Source organism: Pieris brassicae, chromosome 6 (assembly GCF_905147105.1).
Source record: "Pieris brassicae chromosome 6, ilPieBrab1.1, whole genome shotgun sequence".
Lineage (NCBI taxonomy): Eukaryota > Metazoa > Arthropoda > Insecta > Lepidoptera > Pieridae > Pieris > Pieris brassicae.
Genome location: NC_059670.1, coordinates 20014213 through 20035226, shown reverse-complemented (window position 1 = coordinate 20035226; position 21014 = coordinate 20014213). Strand labels below are relative to the sequence as shown.

At 37.1% G+C, this 21014-nt stretch overlaps 1 protein-coding gene across 13 annotated transcripts in view; it reads right to left on the bottom strand.

Annotated features, from left to right (window-relative positions):
- LOC123711205 (calcium-dependent secretion activator) overlaps positions 1-19266 on the bottom strand; it is a 53344-nt gene extending 34078 nt beyond the window's left edge. For all 13 annotated transcript variants that reach the window (XM_045663681.1, XM_045663673.1, XM_045663679.1 and 10 more), the window contains exons 1-2: positions 19168-19266; positions 2462-2538 (exon numbers count right to left, since the gene is read on the bottom strand). In XM_045663681.1, the coding sequence (XP_045519637.1) occupies positions 2462-2531 (70 nt within the window). In that variant the 5' untranslated portion in view covers positions 2532-2538; positions 19168-19266. The remainder of the gene's footprint in view (positions 1-2461; positions 2539-19167) is intronic.
- Between the last annotated feature and the right edge of the window lie 1748 nt (positions 19267-21014).

Here is a 21014-nt window from a genome sequence, read left to right as displayed (position 1 = left end):
AATATGAAAGGTGTGAAAAAGACATACAAAAACTATTGACAATATAACAATAATATACTAATCACAAACATCAATATATACAAAAAAAATCGCTTTATCAAATGTCTAACAAGTCTATACTTATAGGCTATAAAACATGCGACAACCGAACCGAGTGAAACCGCAGAGCACAGCTAATTTTATAATAAATTGACAGAATTATGGAAACAATCAAAATATTACACACGAGGACGTATTTTAATTATACTCGTATTTATTCATGTTCGTTGATAGCACGCCCAAGTTACTTTGTTATGACATGAATGCTCGAAGGACGCTACAACAAACGCCATGTTATATTTTCAATTCGACTTGGCTACATCACAGACGGAATAGTTAAATGGCCATGGGAAGGTAATCTATCTCCTGAGAATGTAAACTGTAAGTATTGTGATATACTGTTCAAAGTCTAATAATTTTCAATACAGCATATACAGTGCAAACTATATAACTACACTTAAGGCACTGTGCATATCTTGACGTTAAGAAAAATCTGTATTAGAAAAAGAAAAGTTTATTTCAGACTAGCGTTAGTAATTACACAGAAAACCATATTTGTTTAAACGCTATTGCGTATAGTCTGTTATTTTCGTTTGACGTCTGTTGCTGCACCGGTAATTATGTTGTATTTTTGTTCATATCTCGCGATATTCAAGCATCTTCGTGATAAGGCACGTTCAAGCAATCCAAATATGTAAACAACTGAACGGATAGTAGAGTTTATTATGGGTTAGGTCAGTAAAGCGACAAAAGAATATTTAATTGAATGCCCAAAATTAATAATGTATCATTAATCTAAGATTATAAACAATTGGATTGATTCATATCTAAAGATCGATCTCCAATCTGAATGCCTATATTTGCTACCCTCTCGACCGCGTTTTGTTAAATGCAATATGTTTGTTTAAGCATATTAAAGGTTACTGTTTTTGTAACGAAATAAAATAAGTAGGAGTATATATCTAAAGTAACAAATAGTTTTGGTTGTAGCTACTGATAAAAACGTTTAAGGTCTCTATTTATATTAATAAATATCATAATTTATGTTTTTTGTAGTAATATGATTTTAGTAAGGATCGGAACGTTTCATTTTTGTGGCAACTGACAAATGTCAACCCATGGCTTCATGAAGCTTTGTGCCCGCTATTATGGAGTATATAATTCTAGAAGAAGAGAAGACAAGCTACACCAATCAATCTTTTGCGTGATCCTTCCCTCTCGACCGCGTTTTGTTAAATGCAATATGTTTGTTTAAGCATACTAAAAGGTTACTGTTTTTGTAATGAAATAAAATAAGTAGGACTGTGTATCTAAAGTAACAAATATTTTTGGTTGTAGCTACCGATAAAAACGTTTAAGGTTTTATTTAATGTTAAATGTTAAGGTTAAATCGAGATGCGTTACATGGAGTTTACACTATATATTGAAAATCGGAAATAAGGTCGATATTGCATTGTAATGTATTAATTAGCACACGTCGGAAACATGCTAAACTTCCGTTGTTATTTCCGGAAGGGAAGAAATTTTTCCCTTACCACAAAGCCAAGGTAATTGGATTGAATCTTTATACGTAGAAAAGGTCAGTTAACAAGGATTGTGTTTTGATAGGATTTTATATGCTAGAGTTCAGTCTCGTACAGCTGAATAATTATTTTTTTAATATATAATTGTTAAACATACAACGCGGTTTTGCATTCATCATTTTGTTCTATTATCAATACTTTTCGAAGTATACGCGATATTGAGTTATTAATGGTTTTATTTCACACCTTGTGTTACATTATCGAAGTTTTCATATGGATCTCTCGCTTTTTCATATTCACTATATAACCTACGTTCATTAGGGATAATAAAGGATTCTGACGGTATAAGAAATTTTAAAATCGATCCAGTAGTTTTAGATCCTGTCAAATGCCAACAAACATTAAAAATCTATCCACTTTATAATATTAGTGTAGACAAACATTATCTAAACAAACCAATTTCTTGTTGAAAAATTAACCTCTAATGGTAATTTTATCAAAATAGGAATCTCATCCTTTACCTAGCGTTTTTAGATTTTTTCTATTATTTATTTTTTATAGAACAGGAGGCAAACGGTTCGAGACTCACCTGGTATTTAGTGATACTCGCCACCCATGGACACTCTCAATGCCTGTGGGTTCGCGATAGCATTGCGGGGGGCAATTTTTAGGAATCTCCTTGAAGGACACTAGAATCATTCATTCCATACTGTGGTGGTAATCGTAACTATACATTTTATCAATACCTGATATAGGCTGGCAAACTGTTCACTGCAATATATATTTTGACGGTAAGTGACACTGTATCCGTAAGAATCCACACCGACATTAAAGCAATTACATATATGTTTATAATATATTTAATTCCTTATGGATTAATTCGTTAGTTAAATAATTACCTGGTAATTTTGAGGGCTGCTTCTTGTGTTCATCATCACTATCTTCTTCTGATGAGCTGGGATCGATCATGGTGTTACTAAAACAATTACAATTTTATTAGACAAAAGTTATTAAGCTCGTGTTAATGAATATTAGTAGTGAAGGATATATAAAGTATACACAGTATTCCCGAAGGATTGATTTGTTTTTTGGGAATAATATTATTCTATAGTACCCGAGTACATAGGTGCATGGACGTATGAACTTTTATAAACGCATGAGAAAACGTTACCCACAAGGCAAAACAACACCACAATGTTGATATGTAGATTCAGTGTTGGCTTCATTCCTTTACCCTAAGGTGGTTCGAACTCCAACTATGCTGCGATAGACCGTACTCTCTATCTGCGCGCTTAGCACTCGCTCGTACGGTGAAAGAAACTGGTATGCTTTAGAATCAAAAAGTTCACAGGTCAGACACAGAAGGTTGATCTACTTACCTATTAGAAAAAAAAACAATCACAAAACAGACAGAGAAATCCTGTCTCTATTAAGTCCCGTAGTAAAAAACTATAACCTAAATTAATAAACTTGACGATAAGAGTTAAATAGATTGATATCGTGGTGTGAAGGTTGCTCTTGAATAGTGGAAAGTGCTCGGTCAAGGTCACTTCATGCAAGACTGGTCACTTTATGCCGTTGCTTGGCAACGCTATTAATAGATCTGTCGGATTGTTAAAAGAATCTTCGTGAATATATAGAATTTATGTATGAGTACAAAATTGTTCTCACATAACCTATACATAAACGTACATTTATAACATACTTCATCTACACTTAATATTGTTATGGGTTTTTAACATTAAATAAAACAAATTAGCACATATTAGGATATTTATAAAATCCTCCATCTAAATCTTATAATTAACTTAACTAAATAATAGTAATAAACTAATGATTTTGGTTTATCCTACCAAACCTATTATATGTGGTAACGTCTACCACATAAACAAATTTGTTAATTTATTATTCAATAATGAACATCTAGTTTGAGGGCGTTTCCCAAAGCTAAAAAGGAAGAAAACATTTCAGATAGCTTCACAACAAAATAAAACCGACACAACAAAGTACAACACGGTTATATCCGAAATAATTCAAACTTATACATCACACATACAATTTATGTCTTAAAAGCGTCGAATACACGGCAATCACCGCCAGTGTCTCTCGTTTTCTTCCTACCCTCATTCTATTATAATATTTTTCAAAATATGTTTCATGTTCTAACGGTAAAAACGGAGAATTAAAAAAATGCTTTGAATGAACGCGATCCAATCCGTGAAATCGCTTTGCTAAAACAATGTTTGTGAATCATTAGTAATACAATACCTAAAGTACTTAGAAAAAGCAGGGCCGCATTTAGAGCTCTGAAGTTCTCTCCCCAGGAGCTCTGGCCCCAAATTATTTTTCAAATAAAATGAAAGAAAAATTCAATGCAGTTTTTCAATCAATAATTTATTGTGAAACCTAGTAGATTCTTTTATCTTTTAGAATTTAACAAACACATATAAATATATTATATCAAAATAAAATTGTTTACTAGTATTTACTAGTCGGAATTTAAAGTAATTTTTTTCGAAGTCTCTATTGTGGAGGCTCGGGCTGTAGCCCCAGTTGCCCTCTATTAAATCCGACCCTGAGAAAAATAAACTAAGATTAAAATTGTCGCACTTATCAGCTTAGAAGCCAATGGAAGCACTTGTAGAGGGAAGCTTAGGATGACAAAGAAAATGGTATAATTGTCGCTGTTACAAGCTTTAATTTACCTTCATATAAATAATGTCTGTAAAATAATAGTTAATAAAATAAATGTTGAATATCCAAAAAAAAAAAACAATTTTAGGTTGATTTTTTTGATTAAATACTAGAATTCTTTGTATTCAATACTTAAAGAACGGCTCAAATATCTCGAAGGAGTCTCTGCTCTAACTTCGATTTTGTTCCCTTTGGAGTAGAACTCTTAGGCCGTTGGGTACAAGTGGCTTCTCGCTCAACGATCGTATCTTAATACAGCGAGGAAATTTTCTATTTATACATTTTTATTATTATTATTACTATATAGGTTAAGAATATTTTAAATACTGTAAGTATATGTTGAAAATAAATCAATGGCGCTACAACCTTTTTACATCTGGGCCTCAGATTTCTGTATCTGTTTCATGATCATTTGTTAATCTAATAGGCAAGTAGGTGATCAGTCTTCTGTGACTGACAAACGCCGTCGACTTTTTGGCTCTAAGGCAAGCCAATTGGCTCTAAAGCAATACGTCGTGAGGAAACCCTCACGACGTATTCTTTCACCGTTCGTGCGAATGTTAAACATGCACATAGAAAGTCTACTGGTGCACAGCCGGGAATCAAACCTACGACATCAGGGATCAGAGTCGCACACCACTAGGCCAACACGGCTCACTTTATTAAATTATACGCTTATTTAAGTTTTAAGTCAACTAATGACATAAACAAACGCGATTCTTACGTAAGCTTCCAGATACTACGATTTGGTGTGATGTCCGCCCTCGAATGGTCATGGCCTTTGAGTCCTCATCCGGTAGAAGTAATGAAATCATTTCAGCTTAAGTTCTTCTAACTTTGTTGTGTTTAATATTTATGGCTGCTTTGCCTTACAAACAATTTGTTTGACCCAAAACTTGGCGATTAATACGTGGCGGAGAGTTTATCGACAGTTCTTGCACGCTCTACGCCCTTGACTTGGGAACTGGTAGTAAGAAAACAATTTTTTAACCGGATTAAAAGAAAGATTTAACGACAACTGGTAGTAAATTTAGAACCAATTTAACATCTTTTCTGTTGACGTTCATAAGTGTGCTTGGTTACCTATATGAATAAAGATATGTTGAGTTTTATTTTGTTGTAACACCCCCGTCCACATCTGCTCATGTGTCGATATAAGCGCCATTATTTCATTTGATAATTAAGACGGCAATAAGCAGAAAAAGAAGGAATGGTCCATCCCTAATAAGTATTGGATTGTCAAGTATCTTGACAAACCAACAATGGGCGTGGAGACAGCGGATAAGGGCTGTTACCGCATCCCGCCTAAGGCGATTGCTGGTTGCGCCTTGGGGTTTTAGTGGGTATGCACGCGAGTCCCACATAACAATCCCGCACCGTGCAGTCGCGCAATGTAAAATAACCATAAAAAAGGCAATAAGCAAAAGGCTAATAAAAAGTAATTGATCCATTGGCAGAGCAATAAATAATTAAGGATACGGAAAATTTGGTATTATTAATTAGATTTTCCACGAAGTATAGATTTTATATCCGCTGAGTAATTGGGGCTCAATGTCTCCTTGATAGTTATTGTATACAAGTCATTGGCAGAGTTGAGAAAACATTTCTTCTGATATACACCAGTTATAAACCTGTGGCGATATAAAATTCGGCTTTTAAATTTAACTATGTCAGAATTAGATTTGACATATTTCCTGTTTAAATATATATGATTGGATTTAATGTTTATTATTGGTGTAAAGTTTGTATTGTCATATTTGTGTGAACACCATAGAACAGTATGGGAGACAACTAAAACGTCTCCGTATTCTAGAGTTAGAAGACCAGCAGTAGCTTTAGGCAGCATTGCTAGATGCTACTCATCTAAGTAGATGCTGCCAAAGGGAAGTACTAAGTCCATATGACAGTACCATAGAATAGATTCGCTCACAGCCTTAGGACTGATTGCAAATACCCGCAGAAAAACAATTGTGTTGTTTTTTTAAACATGCTTCTCCATTACTGAATCTTATTCTACTTATCGATGAATAGCTGTGCCGATACGAGAGAAAAACATCCTCATTTTCAGTATTAGTATTATTCCATTACTTTTGCAAAGCATTCAAACATTTAACTATGTCGATTCACATCAAGGCGACAAGGAACTTACGCAAATATTAAGACATAATCACACCATGTGCAAGGTATACCACAACCACCATATGAAAGCAAATCGTTTTTTTGGACGTTAATTAATGAATCTTTTATTTGTCAATATCTTTTTAAAACACAAGTATTTAATGTGTTATTAGTACATCGACTAACTTAACATCTAAACACTTGTCGGTAACAACAAACAACGTAAATTTGCAAATTATAGTAAAGTGCGTTAAGTGAACTAACAAAGTTCCACTATTTGATCGAGTCCTGAAGTGCCCAATTTTTTTCATTATAGCTTGTTTTCCTAATTAATTTCTTATTTCGTGTGTGAACTGATATTGGTTATGCATTCTTATTGATTAAGGGTCACCTGTTAGGACAGGATTTAGTTTTTGGTAAATAAATATATATTTTCTTTCTTACTAACTTACTTTAGTCTTAAGAACTTACTAACTTAACTTACCCTTAGCCTCTGATGTGTCATATTTTGGTCCTACTAATAATAATAATAATGAAAGCCTTTATTGCTGTAGTTTTCATACCAGTACATAAAAATCGTGAAATACCAAAAAGAATAATACAAAAATTAAAAATTAAAATTAATACTAATAATTAGTCGGCAAGTCGGTAGGTTTTTGTTAAAGCTTGTCCTTGGACATAGGCATCCTCTAAGGGCTTCCACTCTTCTCTGGTTCAAGCTTAACGCATCCACATAGGACCAGACCAGACCATGTCTTCGCACATCATCTTCCCATCTTTTTATTTGCCTTCCTCGTTTTCCTTTGTCTTCTTTTTTTATAATCAATACTAAATCTCTTATTCATATTACATTCAAATAAAAAGTATTTTCCGCTTATCGCCCGTGATATCATCATAAAAAATAAAAATAATTCACATTCCTGTGTGAAAGTACAAACATTATAAAATAACTTAAAAAAACAAATAAGACCCTTTTGTATCTCTGTATACGCCCTTGGTTTACTAATTAGTTTAGTACGATGATAAGATAAATTTAACGCTTCGTTTGTTATTCGTTAATTAATTAATGCAAAGCTTTGATAAGGCCTAGTTCATATAACAAAACAATATTGTTCATTAGAGATCACACAAAGTACTATCATGAAAGTCCAATTACCTTTCCATAGAAGGTTCTACAGTTGATATTTAATAGCAGTGTTATTTTTATGCTTCCTCATTGTAGTCATTAGACGTGTATGAAACTAGGTATTAAAACACAATTATATTAAGCTTTAACATTTTCTCGAACGGTGAAGGAAAACATCGTGAGGAAACCGACTTGCCTTAGATCTATGAAGTCTGATCACCTGCTTGCCTATTAGTTTAACTACTGATCCTGAAACAGATACAGAAGTCTGAGGGCCAGACCTAAAAATGTTGTAGCGCCATTGGTTATTATTATTAAGAACAGTGTAGTGGTTTCAGCGTGCGAATCTCGTCCCTGAGGTTAGGTAGGTTTGGCTGTGCACTTCCTTTGTGCGCATTTAACATTCGCTCGAACGGTGAGCACTGTGTGAAAGCCGCTTGCCTTACACCCAAAAAGTGATCTGCGTGTGTCAGGCACAAGATCACCAACAGATTGAACATGAAACAGATGCAGATATCTGAGGACGAAACCTAAAATGGTTGTAGTGCCGGTGAAGGAGCACTGTGATAAAACCGATTTGCCGTAGACCCAAATAGTGGTCTGTGTGTGTTTGGCACAGGATCAACAACAGATTGAACATGAAACAGATGCAGATATCTGAGGACGAAACCTAAAATGTTTGTAGTGCCGGTGAAGGAGCACTGTGATAAAACCGATTTGCCGTAGACACAAATAGTGGTCTGTGTGTATTTGGCACAGGATCACCAACAGATTGAACATGAAACAGATGCAGATATCTGAGGACGAAACCTAAAATGTTTGTAGTGCCGGTGAAGGAGCACTGTGATAAAACCGATTTGCCGTAGACCCAAATAGTGGTCTGTGTGTGTTTGGCACAGGATCAACAACAGATTGAACATGAAACAGATGCAGATATCTGAGGACGAAACCTAAAATGTTTGTAGTGCCGGTGAAGGAGCACTGTGATAAAACCGATTTGCCGTAGACACAAATAGTGGTCTGTGTGTATTTGGCACAGGATCACCAACAGATTGAACATGAAACAGATGCAGATACCTGAGGACGAAACCTAAAATGTTTGTAGTGCCGGTGAAGGAGCACTGTGATAAAACCGATTTGCCGTAGACCCAAATAGTGGTCTGTGTGTGTTTGGCACAGGATCAACAACAGATTGAACATGAAACAGATGCAGATATCTGAGGACGAAACCTAAAATGTTTGTAGTGCCGGTGAAGGAGCACTGTGATAAAACCGATTTGCCGTAGACACAAATAGTGGTCTGTGTGTGTTTGGCACAGGATCACCAACAGATTGAACATGAAACAGATGCAGATATCTGAGGACGAAACCTAAAATGTTTGTAGTGCCGGTGAAGGAGCACTGTGATAAAACCGATTTGCCGTAGACACAAATAGTGGTCTGTGTGTGTTTGGCACAGGATCACCAACAGATTGAACATGAAACAGATGCAGATACCTGAGGACGAAACCTAAAATGTTTGTAGTGCCGGTGAAGGAGCACTGTGATAAAACCGATTTGCCGTAGACACAAATAGTGGTCTGTGTGTGTTTGGCACAGGATCACCAACAGATTGAACATGAAACAGATGCAGATATCTGAGGACGAAACCTAAAATGTTTGTAGTGCCGGTGAAGGAGCACTGTGATAAAACCGATTTGCCGTAGACACAAATAGTGGTCTGTGTGTGTTTGGCACAGGATCACCAACAGATTGAACATGAAACAGATGCAGATATCTGAGGACGAAACCTAAAATGTTTGTAGTGCCGGTGAAGGAGCACTGTGATAAAACCGATTTGCCGTAGACCCAAATAGTGGTCTGTGTGTGTTTGGCACAGGATCACCAACAGATTGAACATGAAACAGATGCAGATATCTGAGGACGAAACCTAAAATGTTTGTAGTGCCGGTGAAGGAGCACTGTGATAAAACCGATTTGCCGTAGACACAAATAGTGGTCTGTGTGTGTTTGGCACAGGATCACCAACAGATTGAACATGAAACAGATGCAGATATCTGAGGACGAAACCTAAAATGTTTGTAGTGCCGGTGAAGGAGCACTGTGATAAAACCGATTTGCCGTAGACCCAAATAGTGGTCTGTGTGTGTTTGGCACAGGATCAACAACAGATTGAACATGAAACAGATGCAGATATCTGAGGACGAAACCTAAAATGTTTGTAGTGCCGGTGAAGGAGCACTGTGATAAAACCGATTTGCCGTAGACACAAATAGTGGTCTGTGTGTGTTTGGCACAGGATCAACAACAGATTGAACATGAAACAGATGCAGATATCTGAGGACGAAACCTAAAATGTTTGTAGTGCCGGTGAAGGAGCACTGTGATAAAACCGATTTGCCGTAGACACAAATAGTGGTCTGTGTGTGTTTGGCACAGGATCAACAACAGATTGAACATGAAACAGATGCAGATATCTGAGGACGAAACCTAAAATGTTTGTAGTGCCGGTGAAGGAGCACTGTGATAAAACCGATTTGCCGTAGACACAAATAGTGGTCTGTGTGTGTTTGGCACAGGATCACCAACAGATTGAACATGAAACAGATGCAGATACCTGAGGACGAAACCTAAAATGTTTGTAGTGCCGGTGAAGGAGCACTGTGATAAAACCGATTTGCCGTAGACCCAAATAGTGGTCTGTGTGTGTTTGGCACAGGATCACCAACAGATTGAACATGAAACAGATGCAGATATCTGAGGACGAAACCTAAAATGTTTGTAGTGCCGGTGAAGGAGCACTGTGATAAAACCGATTTGCCGTAGACACAAATAGTGGTCTGTGTGTGTTTGGCACAGGATCAACAACAGATTGAACATGAAACAGATGCAGATATCTGAGGACGAAACCTAAAATGTTTGTAGTGCCGGTGAAGGAGCACTGTGATAAAACCGATTTGCCGTAGACCCAAATAGTGGTCTGTGTGTGTTTGGCACAGGATCACCAACAGATTGAACATGAAACAGATGCAGATACCTGAGGACGAAACCTAAAATGTTTGTAGTGCCGGTGAAGGAGCACTGTGATAAAACCGATTTGCCGTAGACCCAAATAGTGGTCTGTGTGTGTTTGGCACAGGATCACCAACAGATTGAACATGAAACAGATGCAGATATCTGAGGACGAAACCTAAAATGTTTGTAGTGCCGGTGAAGGAGCACTGTGATAAAACCGATTTGCCGTAGACACAAATAGTGGTCTGTGTGTGTTTGGCACAGGATCAACAACAGATTGAACATGAAACAGATGCAGATATCTGAGGACGAAACCTAAAATGTTTGTAGTGCCGGTGAAGGAGCACTGTGATAAAACCGATTTGCCGTAGACACAAATAGTGGTCTGTGTGTGTTTGGCACAGGATCAACAACAGATTGAACATGAAACAGATGCAGATACCTGAGGACGAAACCTAAAATGTTTGTAGTGCCGGTGAAGGAGCACTGTGATAAAACCGATTTGCCGTAGACCCAAATAGTGGTCTGTGTGTGTTTGGCACAGGATCACCAACAGATTGAACATGAAACAGATGCAGATATCTGAGGACGAAACCTAAAATGTTTGTAGTGCCGGTGAAGGAGCACTGTGATAAAACCGATTTGCCGTAGACACAAATAGTGGTCTGTGTGTGTTTGGCACAGGATCAACAACAGATTGAACATGAAACAGATGCAGATATCTGAGGACGAAACCTAAAATGTTTGTAGTGCCGGTGAAGGAGCACTGTGATAAAACCGATTTGCCGTAGACACAAATAGTGGTCTGTGTGTGTTTGGCACAGGATCAACAACAGATTGAACATGAAACAGATGCAGATACCTGAGGACGAAACCTAAAATGTTTGTAGTGCCGGTGAAGGAGCACTGTGATAAAACCGATTTGCCGTAGACCCAAATAGTGGTCTGTGTGTGTTTGGCACAGGATCACCAACAGATTGAACATGAAACAGATGCAGATATCTGAGGACGAAACCTAAAATGTTTGTAGTGCCGGTGAAGGAGCACTGTGATAAAACCGATTTGCCGTAGACACAAATAGTGGTCTGTGTGTGTTTGGCACAGGATCAACAACAGATTGAACATGAAACAGATGCAGATATCTGAGGACGAAACCTAAAATGTTTGTAGTGCCGGTGAAGGAGCACTGTGATAAAACCGATTTGCCGTAGACACAAATAGTGGTCTGTGTGTGTTTGGCACAGGATCACCAACAGATTGAACATGAAACAGATGCAGATACCTGAGGACGAAACCTAAAATGTTTGTAGTGCCGGTGAAGGAGCACTGTGATAAAACCGATTTGCCGTAGACCCAAATAGTGGTCTGTGTGTGTTTGGCACAGGATCACCAACAGATTGAACATGAAACAGATGCAGATACCTGAGGACGAAACCTAAAATGTTTGTAGTGCCGGTGAAGGAGCACTGTGATAAAACCGATTTGCCGTAGACCCAAATAGTGGTCTGTGTGTGTTTGGCACAGGATCACCAACAGATTGAACATGAAACAGATGCAGATATCTGAGGACGAAACCTAAAATGTTTGTAGTGCCGGTGAAGGAGCACTGTGATAAAACCGATTTGCCGTAGACCCAAATAGTGGTCTGTGTGTGTTTGGCACAGGATCACCAACAGATTGAACATGAAACAGATGCAGATATCTGAGGACGAAACCTAAAATGTTTGTAGTGCCGGTGAAGGAGCACTGTGATAAAACCGATTTGCCGTAGACACAAATAGTGGTCTGTGTGTGTTTGGCACAGGATCACCAACAGATTGAACATGAAACAGATGCAGATACCTGAGGACGAAACCTAAAATGTTTGTAGTGCCGGTGAAGGAGCACTGTGATAAAACCGATTTGCCGTAGACCCAAATAGTGGTCTGTGTGTGTTTGGCACAGGATCACCAACAGATTGAACATGAAACAGATGCAGATACCTGAGGACGAAACCTAAAATGTTTGTAGTGCCGGTGAAGGAGCACTGTGATAAAACCGATTTGCCGTAGACCCAAATAGTGGTCTGTGTGTGTTTGGCACAGGATCACCAACAGATTGAACATGAAACAGATGCAGATATCTGAGGACGAAACCTAAAATGTTTGTAGTGCCGGTGAAGGAGCACTGTGATAAAACCGATTTGCCGTAGACCCAAATAGTGGTCTGTGTGTGTTTGGCACAGGATCACCAACAGATTGAACATGAAACAGATGCAGATATCTGAGGACGAAACCTAAAATGTTTGTAGTGCCGGTGAAGGAGCACTGTGATAAAACCGATTTGCCGTAGACCCAAATAGTGGTCTGTGTGTGTTTGGCACAGGATCACCAACAGATTGAACATGAAACAGATGCAGATATCTGAGGACGAAACCTTAAATGTTTGTAGTGCCGGTGAAGGAGCACTGTGATAAAACCGATTTGCCGTAGACACAAATAGTGGTCTGTGTGTGTTTGGCACAGGATCAACAACAGATTGAACATGAAACAGATGCAGATATCTGAGGACGAAACCTAAAATGTTTGTAGTGCCGGTGAAGGAGCACTGTGATAAAACCGATTTGCCGTAGACCCAAATAGTGGTCTGTGTGTGTTTGGCACAGGATCAACAACAGATTGAACATGAAACAGATGCAGATATCTGAGGACGAAACCTAAAATGTTTGTAGTGCCGGTGAAGGAGCACTGTGATAAAACCGATTTGCCGTAGACACAAATAGTGGTCTGTGTGTGTTTGGCACAGGATCACCAACAGATTGAACATGAAACAGATGCAGATATCTGAGGACGAAACCTAAAATGTTTGTAGTGCCGGTGAAGGAGCACTGTGATAAAACCGATTTGCCATAGACCCAAATAGTGGTCTGTGTGTATTTGGCACAGGATCACCAACAGATTGAACATGAAACAGATGCAGATATCTGAGGACGAAACCTTAAATGGTTGTAGTGCCGGTGAAGGAGCACTGTGATAAAACCGATTTGCCGTAGACCCAAATAGTGGTCTGTGTGTGTTTGGCACAGGATCAACAACAGATTGAACATGAAACAGATGCAGATATCTGAGGACGAAACCTTAAATGGTTGTAGTGCCGGTGAAGGAGCACTGTGATAAAACCGATTTGCCGTAGACCCAAATAGTGGTCTGTGTGTGTTTGGCACAGGATCAACAACAGATTGAACATGAAACAGATGCAGATATCTGAGGACGAAACCTTAAATGGTTGTAGTGCCGGTGAAGGAGCACTGTGATAAAACCGATTTGCCGTAGACCCAAATAGTGGTCTGTGTGTGTTTGGCACAGGATCAACAACAGATTGAACATGAAACAGATGCAGATATCTGAGGACGAAACCTTAAATGGTTGTAGTGCCACTGATTCTTTTGTATTATTAAAAAAACACTTGCATTTCAGAATCAGCAATTCTTTTATATCCAACGTTAGACACAGGCCTTCTATGTTCTCCTTCCACTTTGGCATTGTGCCTTTTGCATCTATTTCATACATGAAGCCTGCATGCCTTTCGACCAAGTCACCGATGGGCGACCAGGCGGTCTTTTTTTCTGCCTACATTTAAGAAGCCTTCGCGTTTATCTTGATCCATGCGCACTATATGGCTCACCCCATTTTGAGGTTTACGATCTTCGTGACTATATCGTTTACATCCGTCTTTGAATGACTTCATTACGAATACGGTCGCAAAGGAAGATGGCCAACTTTGCTCTCTCCGTTTCGTTTCGAGACTTACTCGCATTTATTTATTTATATCGTAATTATTAAGTACAATTAACAAATATTATAGAGCAGTGTTGGCCTAGTGGCTTCAGCGTGCGACTCTCATCCCTGAGGTCGTAGGTTCGATCTCCAGGTGTGCACCAATGGATTTTCTTTCTATGTGCACATTAAACATTAGCTCGAACGGTGAAGGAAAACATCGTGAGGAGACCCAAAAAAAGACAGCGTGCGTCAGGCACAGAAGGCTGATCACCTTCTTGCCTATTTAATTAACAAATGATCATGAAACAGACACAGAAATCTGGGGCCCAGACCCATAAAGGTTGTAGCGCCATTGATTTTTTTAAACAAATATTATACTTAATAACAAACAATTGCACTAAAGATGGAATACATAATATTTATGTACAAAAAATTTCAAACATTTATAAAAGGGAAGAAAACTTAATTTGGTTTTGTTGTGTGATGGTGTAAAAGTGAGGGTATCTTGAAGGTGTGTATGTGGGGTGTGCTCATGATGCTGGTAATTTTGCGTTATGCATATTCTTAATACTCCTTTTAACCATATCTCGCGATTGATTAAACAAGTCAATGCTTAAATATTGGTCGTTGTATATCCGAACAGCGCGATACAAAAGAGAGTTTTTGGAATAGTTTGGTAGATAAGAAAAGGCAACATTTATAATATATATAACTATATTAACTGTATTATAAACAAAGAACCCGAAAATAGACCCTTTAACACACATTATACGCCAGTAATGTTATTAAATTATGTAAACTTCCGTTAGTAATTTATGTTAATTCCCCTCAACTCGAGTTGTTGGTTTTCCCGATGGCTTATGCTAATTTCAACCCATTTTTAGTTAAAACTTTAATTGTGAATTTTTAAACACAGCCGGAAATGTTAACACTTTGACTTTGTCAACGACATTGATATGATCATTGAATACATGAACACGAGTACATATAGATATAGTAAACATAATGAATTTGGTAGATAGAAAAAAGCAGACGATATAAAACTGGTCGTAGGCAAAGTCTGTTCAAGACGTGGGAGAGGAAGGGCAGAATGGAAAGTCTGGATTCCTTTTTCGAGTTTCTTAAACGGACTTAAGTTTAATTTGAAGTAAAAGGAACTTGGCTGAAATATTGAATTTTATTAATTTGCAAGTGATATTAATGTGAATTTATTTACTTCCCAGCATTCGTAATTAGCGAGATTCGACTCGGTTTGGTGCGGCAGTCTCTATATCAACATTGCCGACAGAGTAATGGAAGAAACTATGTTTTATTTACGTTTGTAAGATATTTATTGAAATTCTTAAGTGTAGTTACACATTTCGCTCACTCACTCACACAAACAAAAATGAATAATAATTAAATAAAAAAGATGTAAATTAACTATTAAGTTTGTTATGGAAGAGTTTCGGTTCCCAAATATTACACATTATAATGAATCGTTATGAAAAAAAAAATATTCCTCTGTCTTTACTAAAACATCATGGACTTTATTTTCTTTACTAAACAAATTAAAATCTAACCTAATTTACTAATAAGGATATATATTAACATAATAAAGTGTCAAATAACACTACTTACAGTCTCAATGAAAGGGCAGAAACACTGTCCTTGTATATTTTTTCACTCACCGTTTAGCTCTAACGCGCCCTAACATTAATTCACTAATTGTTTTAATTGTTGTGTAATGAATAAATACTTTTTTTAATCATAAAGTATAGAGTTACATGTACATAATAAAACTTAGAATGCATAAAGGTCATATATGTATTCAAGAATTAAGTTACTTTCTTTAGACAATTCAGGAGAATTCGCTCAAAAGCACAAAACACGATGTAATATTAACTAACGTAGAGTAAAAGTAAGAGTAGACTTTTAGAGTGGAGTTTGTTGGATAAACCAGACTAAAAAAATTGCGGGTATCTAGCAAGAATGGGACGATAGAATTATAAATGTAAAGTATCTGGACTAAAAGGCTTTTATTATTATATACATTTATATGTTCTGTCATTCCGATTTTCTTCCAAATAAATATTCTTTTAGCTATTTATCCGATATTATGTAGATACGTAATCTAAAAGTCTTTTTCAGAATATAGTACAAAAAATGGTAAAGCCTATCAGTATACTTAATTCAATATTATGTAAGAGCAACCTTGAAGTGAGAGCCCAGATATTTGGAATTCGGCCAAACTTCAACGAGAGTCTACAAACATTTTCGGTGGGACTTTGTGCATGCAACATCCCTCTATAATCTATTATCAACCTAGGCTTTAGGTTTCTGTATTTATTTCGTGATATTTTTTTCAATAGGTTTATATGATCGTCGATTTTTGGGTCCAAATTCGATCGGTATCCTCGCATTTTTTTAAACTTTTACTATTAAGTACTATGTACGTATGTCTGTCATAGACAAAAACAGTAGAAACAGTTTTTTTTTTGGTTTCCCATACCTTCCCGCGGCGCGACTGCCGTGTATTGTATGGGTTATGTGGGATTCGTACGTAAAACCCCTTCGCCACTAGCAATGGCCCGAAGCAGGACAGGATAACAGTGTGGCCTGGTCCGCATGGTAGATGCCAAGAAGGAGGAAGAAGTGTTGAGGTACAATGGATGAATGTATCAATATAAACCAACCAATGGTTGGTGGACACATTTTCCGTATTTAGACTCATAATTTTAGTTTATATTAAGTCAGTTGTGCGTTATAAACCAACCAATACTGAGGTAGGAATTTTAGAAATGTAAATATTTAAATCCAATTCACCCAGCGCAATGATTGGTCGACGTGCATTTTACAGCGAGTGAAGTTACAGTCGAAATGTATCCGACCCCACTTACGAAATCACTTTGAAGCAGTATTCATAATGTATTTTAAAATTCAAACCATATTTCGCTTGGCCATAAATATTAACAACCTAGATCTGAGTTTCGATTTGATTCCATGAACAGTTTTCAATCTGCACAATAAAACCGGCGAACACGCGAAATGTCATGTTAAGTTTTAAATGTTTCACTCGCATTTGTTGTTTACTTTGTAATAATAAATGGTCTTAATCTTTTGCGTAATCTACAAAAAGCATGAGCGTAGGTATATTTTATTAATTATTTAGTCTTCGTTGCATTCAGAAATATAACAGTTGACATTATTAAATGAAAATGCGCATAACTGAGAGATCTCGTCCAGGCAACCAATGTAAGAAAAAATTTAGACAAGGCAAGCGCAAGAAGTGCAAAAATACATAGGACATAGACAAAACGAATGTAACAAAACAATGCAATCAAAACATATATAAACAGTGAACAGGACAATTGAACACAAAGGACACATGAAAAAGAAAGATTGCACATGAATAACGATAATTTTAGATCAGATTCACATCAGTTAGTACTAAAGTTAGAGATACGTTGAGGACAGATAACGTTTTTACAGTAGAGATTTTATCCTTAAATCCTTCTCTATCTTCTTAGATAGAGAAGGATCTAAGCGAATAGGGACTGGAAGTCCGAAGTCCTTTCTTTGCAAACAAAGAAGTATTTGTTTGCAAAGAAAGTTGTGCTAATAGTTATATAGAGATTGTCTGTATATGTGATGTATGGTTAGATCGCTCAGACACAATTAGAACAGATAGTCGATTGTAGATTTTGACCTTGACTATAGAATTATTAAGCAGTACCGCTACAACCCTTTGCCTTCACAACAGTTGTCTTTTTACCGGCCAAGAAGCAAACGAGATTTGATTAAAGTGATAACCGCCGCCCATAGACACTGCCGGGGCCTGGAGAGTGTGTTGCCGACTTTTCTTTTTTTGCCGACGACCGGGAATTGTACGCTATTCTATTAAGGGCCCCTAAGTCGTACTGGCAGCTTCACCAAGTAGTGTACGGCAGAACTATTTTCTGGGTCTTGGCTATGGTTGTTTTCTTACTTCCATCACAGTAAAAGCAAATTTTGCGCTTAAATACTTATTCAATTGTGTGAAACGCTCTTTAGGACATTGCGTATATATTGCTATTGATGTCATATTCTAGTCGTAGTTTGGAGCCCCGACACCAATGGAATATCTGTCTATGTGTGCATTTCACACTCGCTCATACGGAAGGAAAACATCGTGAGGAATTTTGTAACAGTCCGCCAAAATTCTTATTAAATTTCCTTAAATATAAATAACGAACCCTTACAAACGAAACGAAAATAGCGTCAAGTGTGTTTCCGTATGTTCAAATTTTGTTATTAATATATCTAAAACATTTATGAAATTTCCTTAGAATCCCAGTACTTTTTTTACTAATATCCTATATATCTTCTGTATTCAAAGATATTTAAGAAGTTGACAGACTGATTTTAGAAGTTTTAGTGTCTGTAATTCTCAACACGCAAAGTCGCGATGGATTATATTAACTCGAAGATTTAATTGTGTAAGTGACGTAATCATTAAATAGTATATAATCCTATATTATATAACCATTTTAAAAACAAAAAAAGTTCATTTATAGTCTTGAAAACCGACATAACATCAACGTCATTGCTATGGACTTTTATGATTTACTATATTACCTTCAGTACACTATTGGAACTAACACATTAAGAAGCTAACACTTGAATAAATAAATGATTATTAAACATGAAAATAACATTCAAAGCCACGTTGCCAGCTAATTTGATTCATTTTCTATAACGTCCGCGACTCAACATGTCTTCGTATAACACGAGGAAGCTGTACAAACTGTCGTTAATATAAAACTGTGACGTAATTTTATGTTTCAAATACATGAGCCTTATTACTTCGTGTATTGCACGGAGTTTTTAATTAAACATAATATTCTAATGAGAGAGAAACGTTTATTATACTTACCAGTCTGTTTCCGGTTACACAATCCGTACTTTGTACATTTGAATGTGGATCACTATTTTGCAGCAGGTATCTGGCGTGTGACTGTACGCCAGGCATATGACAGACTGTCCGCAACCATTTTGCGCAGGCGAAGTAGAGCCGGCAGTGGGTCGATACGATAACGTTTGAAGGCTGCGCCCTCATGTTGGGTGACATTGTAAAAACAGGGTAATGTTTAGAAACGAGGTCACCAATTCGTAAATCCCGCGCTTCCGGTGTGTTGCCAGATTCGGATAATCTGGATATAGGATAGATGGGATGCTGTAACGCCATCTACAAGGACCACCGGTTGGGATAAAGAATATGTTAGACGTGAAGTTTTTGAGGTTGCTTTTTTATAGATTCCGTTAATGGCGCGTAAGCTTAATCAACTTAGTAGTTCAGTTGGTCATGCCCCAGTTGAATGCGATTGGATCATAGGTTTTAATCCCGGGATATATTTTATAACGAAACGGTAGAATGTGTTTTCTTTGTGAAACATGGACGTCGTTTGGGATTTATTTTTTGCACCGGCATTGATATATTTTGTGAGTGTATTTAAGAAATAACTTGAGAGTTTAATTATACTGATGGGTATCCTCGTTATATAAATTACTAGTTAACATAAAAAGAGTGTGGATTTTATTGAATTAGTAAAGGCACATAAACGATTCAAAATGATATTAATAAGTATTACATATGGTCGGCGGTAGGAGACCTACAGCAGACCATGGACATTTAGCTAAATTTAGCTCTCATACAATAACGTAATTATGTTCACAATTTGTTACAGTATAGGTAGTAGCAACTGTAAAAAGTATCCGGTTATGGATAACGTTCTAAAGTTATCCTGAAGAAAATATGTTTGTAAAGATTGATATTTATATTTTAAGGAATTTATGGTAATTAACACACCTTTACTACCACCTCCTCAATGGATGCAAATAGCTCGAGATAGAGAAAGATGGCAAGCCTTGGACAAGATAAACCTGCCCAAGTAGCCACAACCCATACTCTGTAGTTGCGGGTTGATATTACGTGGTTTGGGGACGAGCTTTTATTAAAGTTTGGCCGTCGTGGGTACTAACTGTGAGCTTTGCGTGATTACAAAAATTACAGAATTGGCAATGTTTAATACGTATCCCCGCTACCCTGTAAAAGCACAACCAATTTCAATAAAAAGACTTATGAAGAACTTAAAAGTGTGGCATAAAAGAGGACAGATAGAAGGTTCCGAAAGGGAATTTTAGAACGGATTAATTAGAAGCGGCTTACAAGTAGTATATACAAGGCAACTGTGGATGGTGAAGTCCTTGTTGTGCATACCTGGACCAAATCCAGGACGTTCAAGAGTAGGGACATGTTAAAAGTACCCATAATTAACGTGCTTGCATGGTGATTGTCATGAAAGTGTTTAAAGCAACGTATGTAGTAGAACCGTAGCTGGTGGAGATCCGTTTTCTCTGCTTACACCTTCGGGGAAAAAGGTGTGTGTATAAATAAATAAAAAAAAATATGTTTATTATATGAAATATAAGATGCATGTATCGCTTATTCCACGTAAATAAATTTGAATTGGCAGACATCCACAGCAAATCATGGGTAAAGAATGGTGTTCAAATGCCAAATATTGTTATTAAAATGTCCAGTAATATATGTATTGTACCACAATAGTCTCTTGCGGAGCATTCTAGAATACGATACAGTTGTATACGGCATTATGCGACGCATATGTTACGACTGGATTGTTTACAAAGAAGATTACTGTAGCTGCTTTTCTCCAGTGGCATCTCGAAACCAGGCTATAGCACTTTAAGATGTTGTGATTG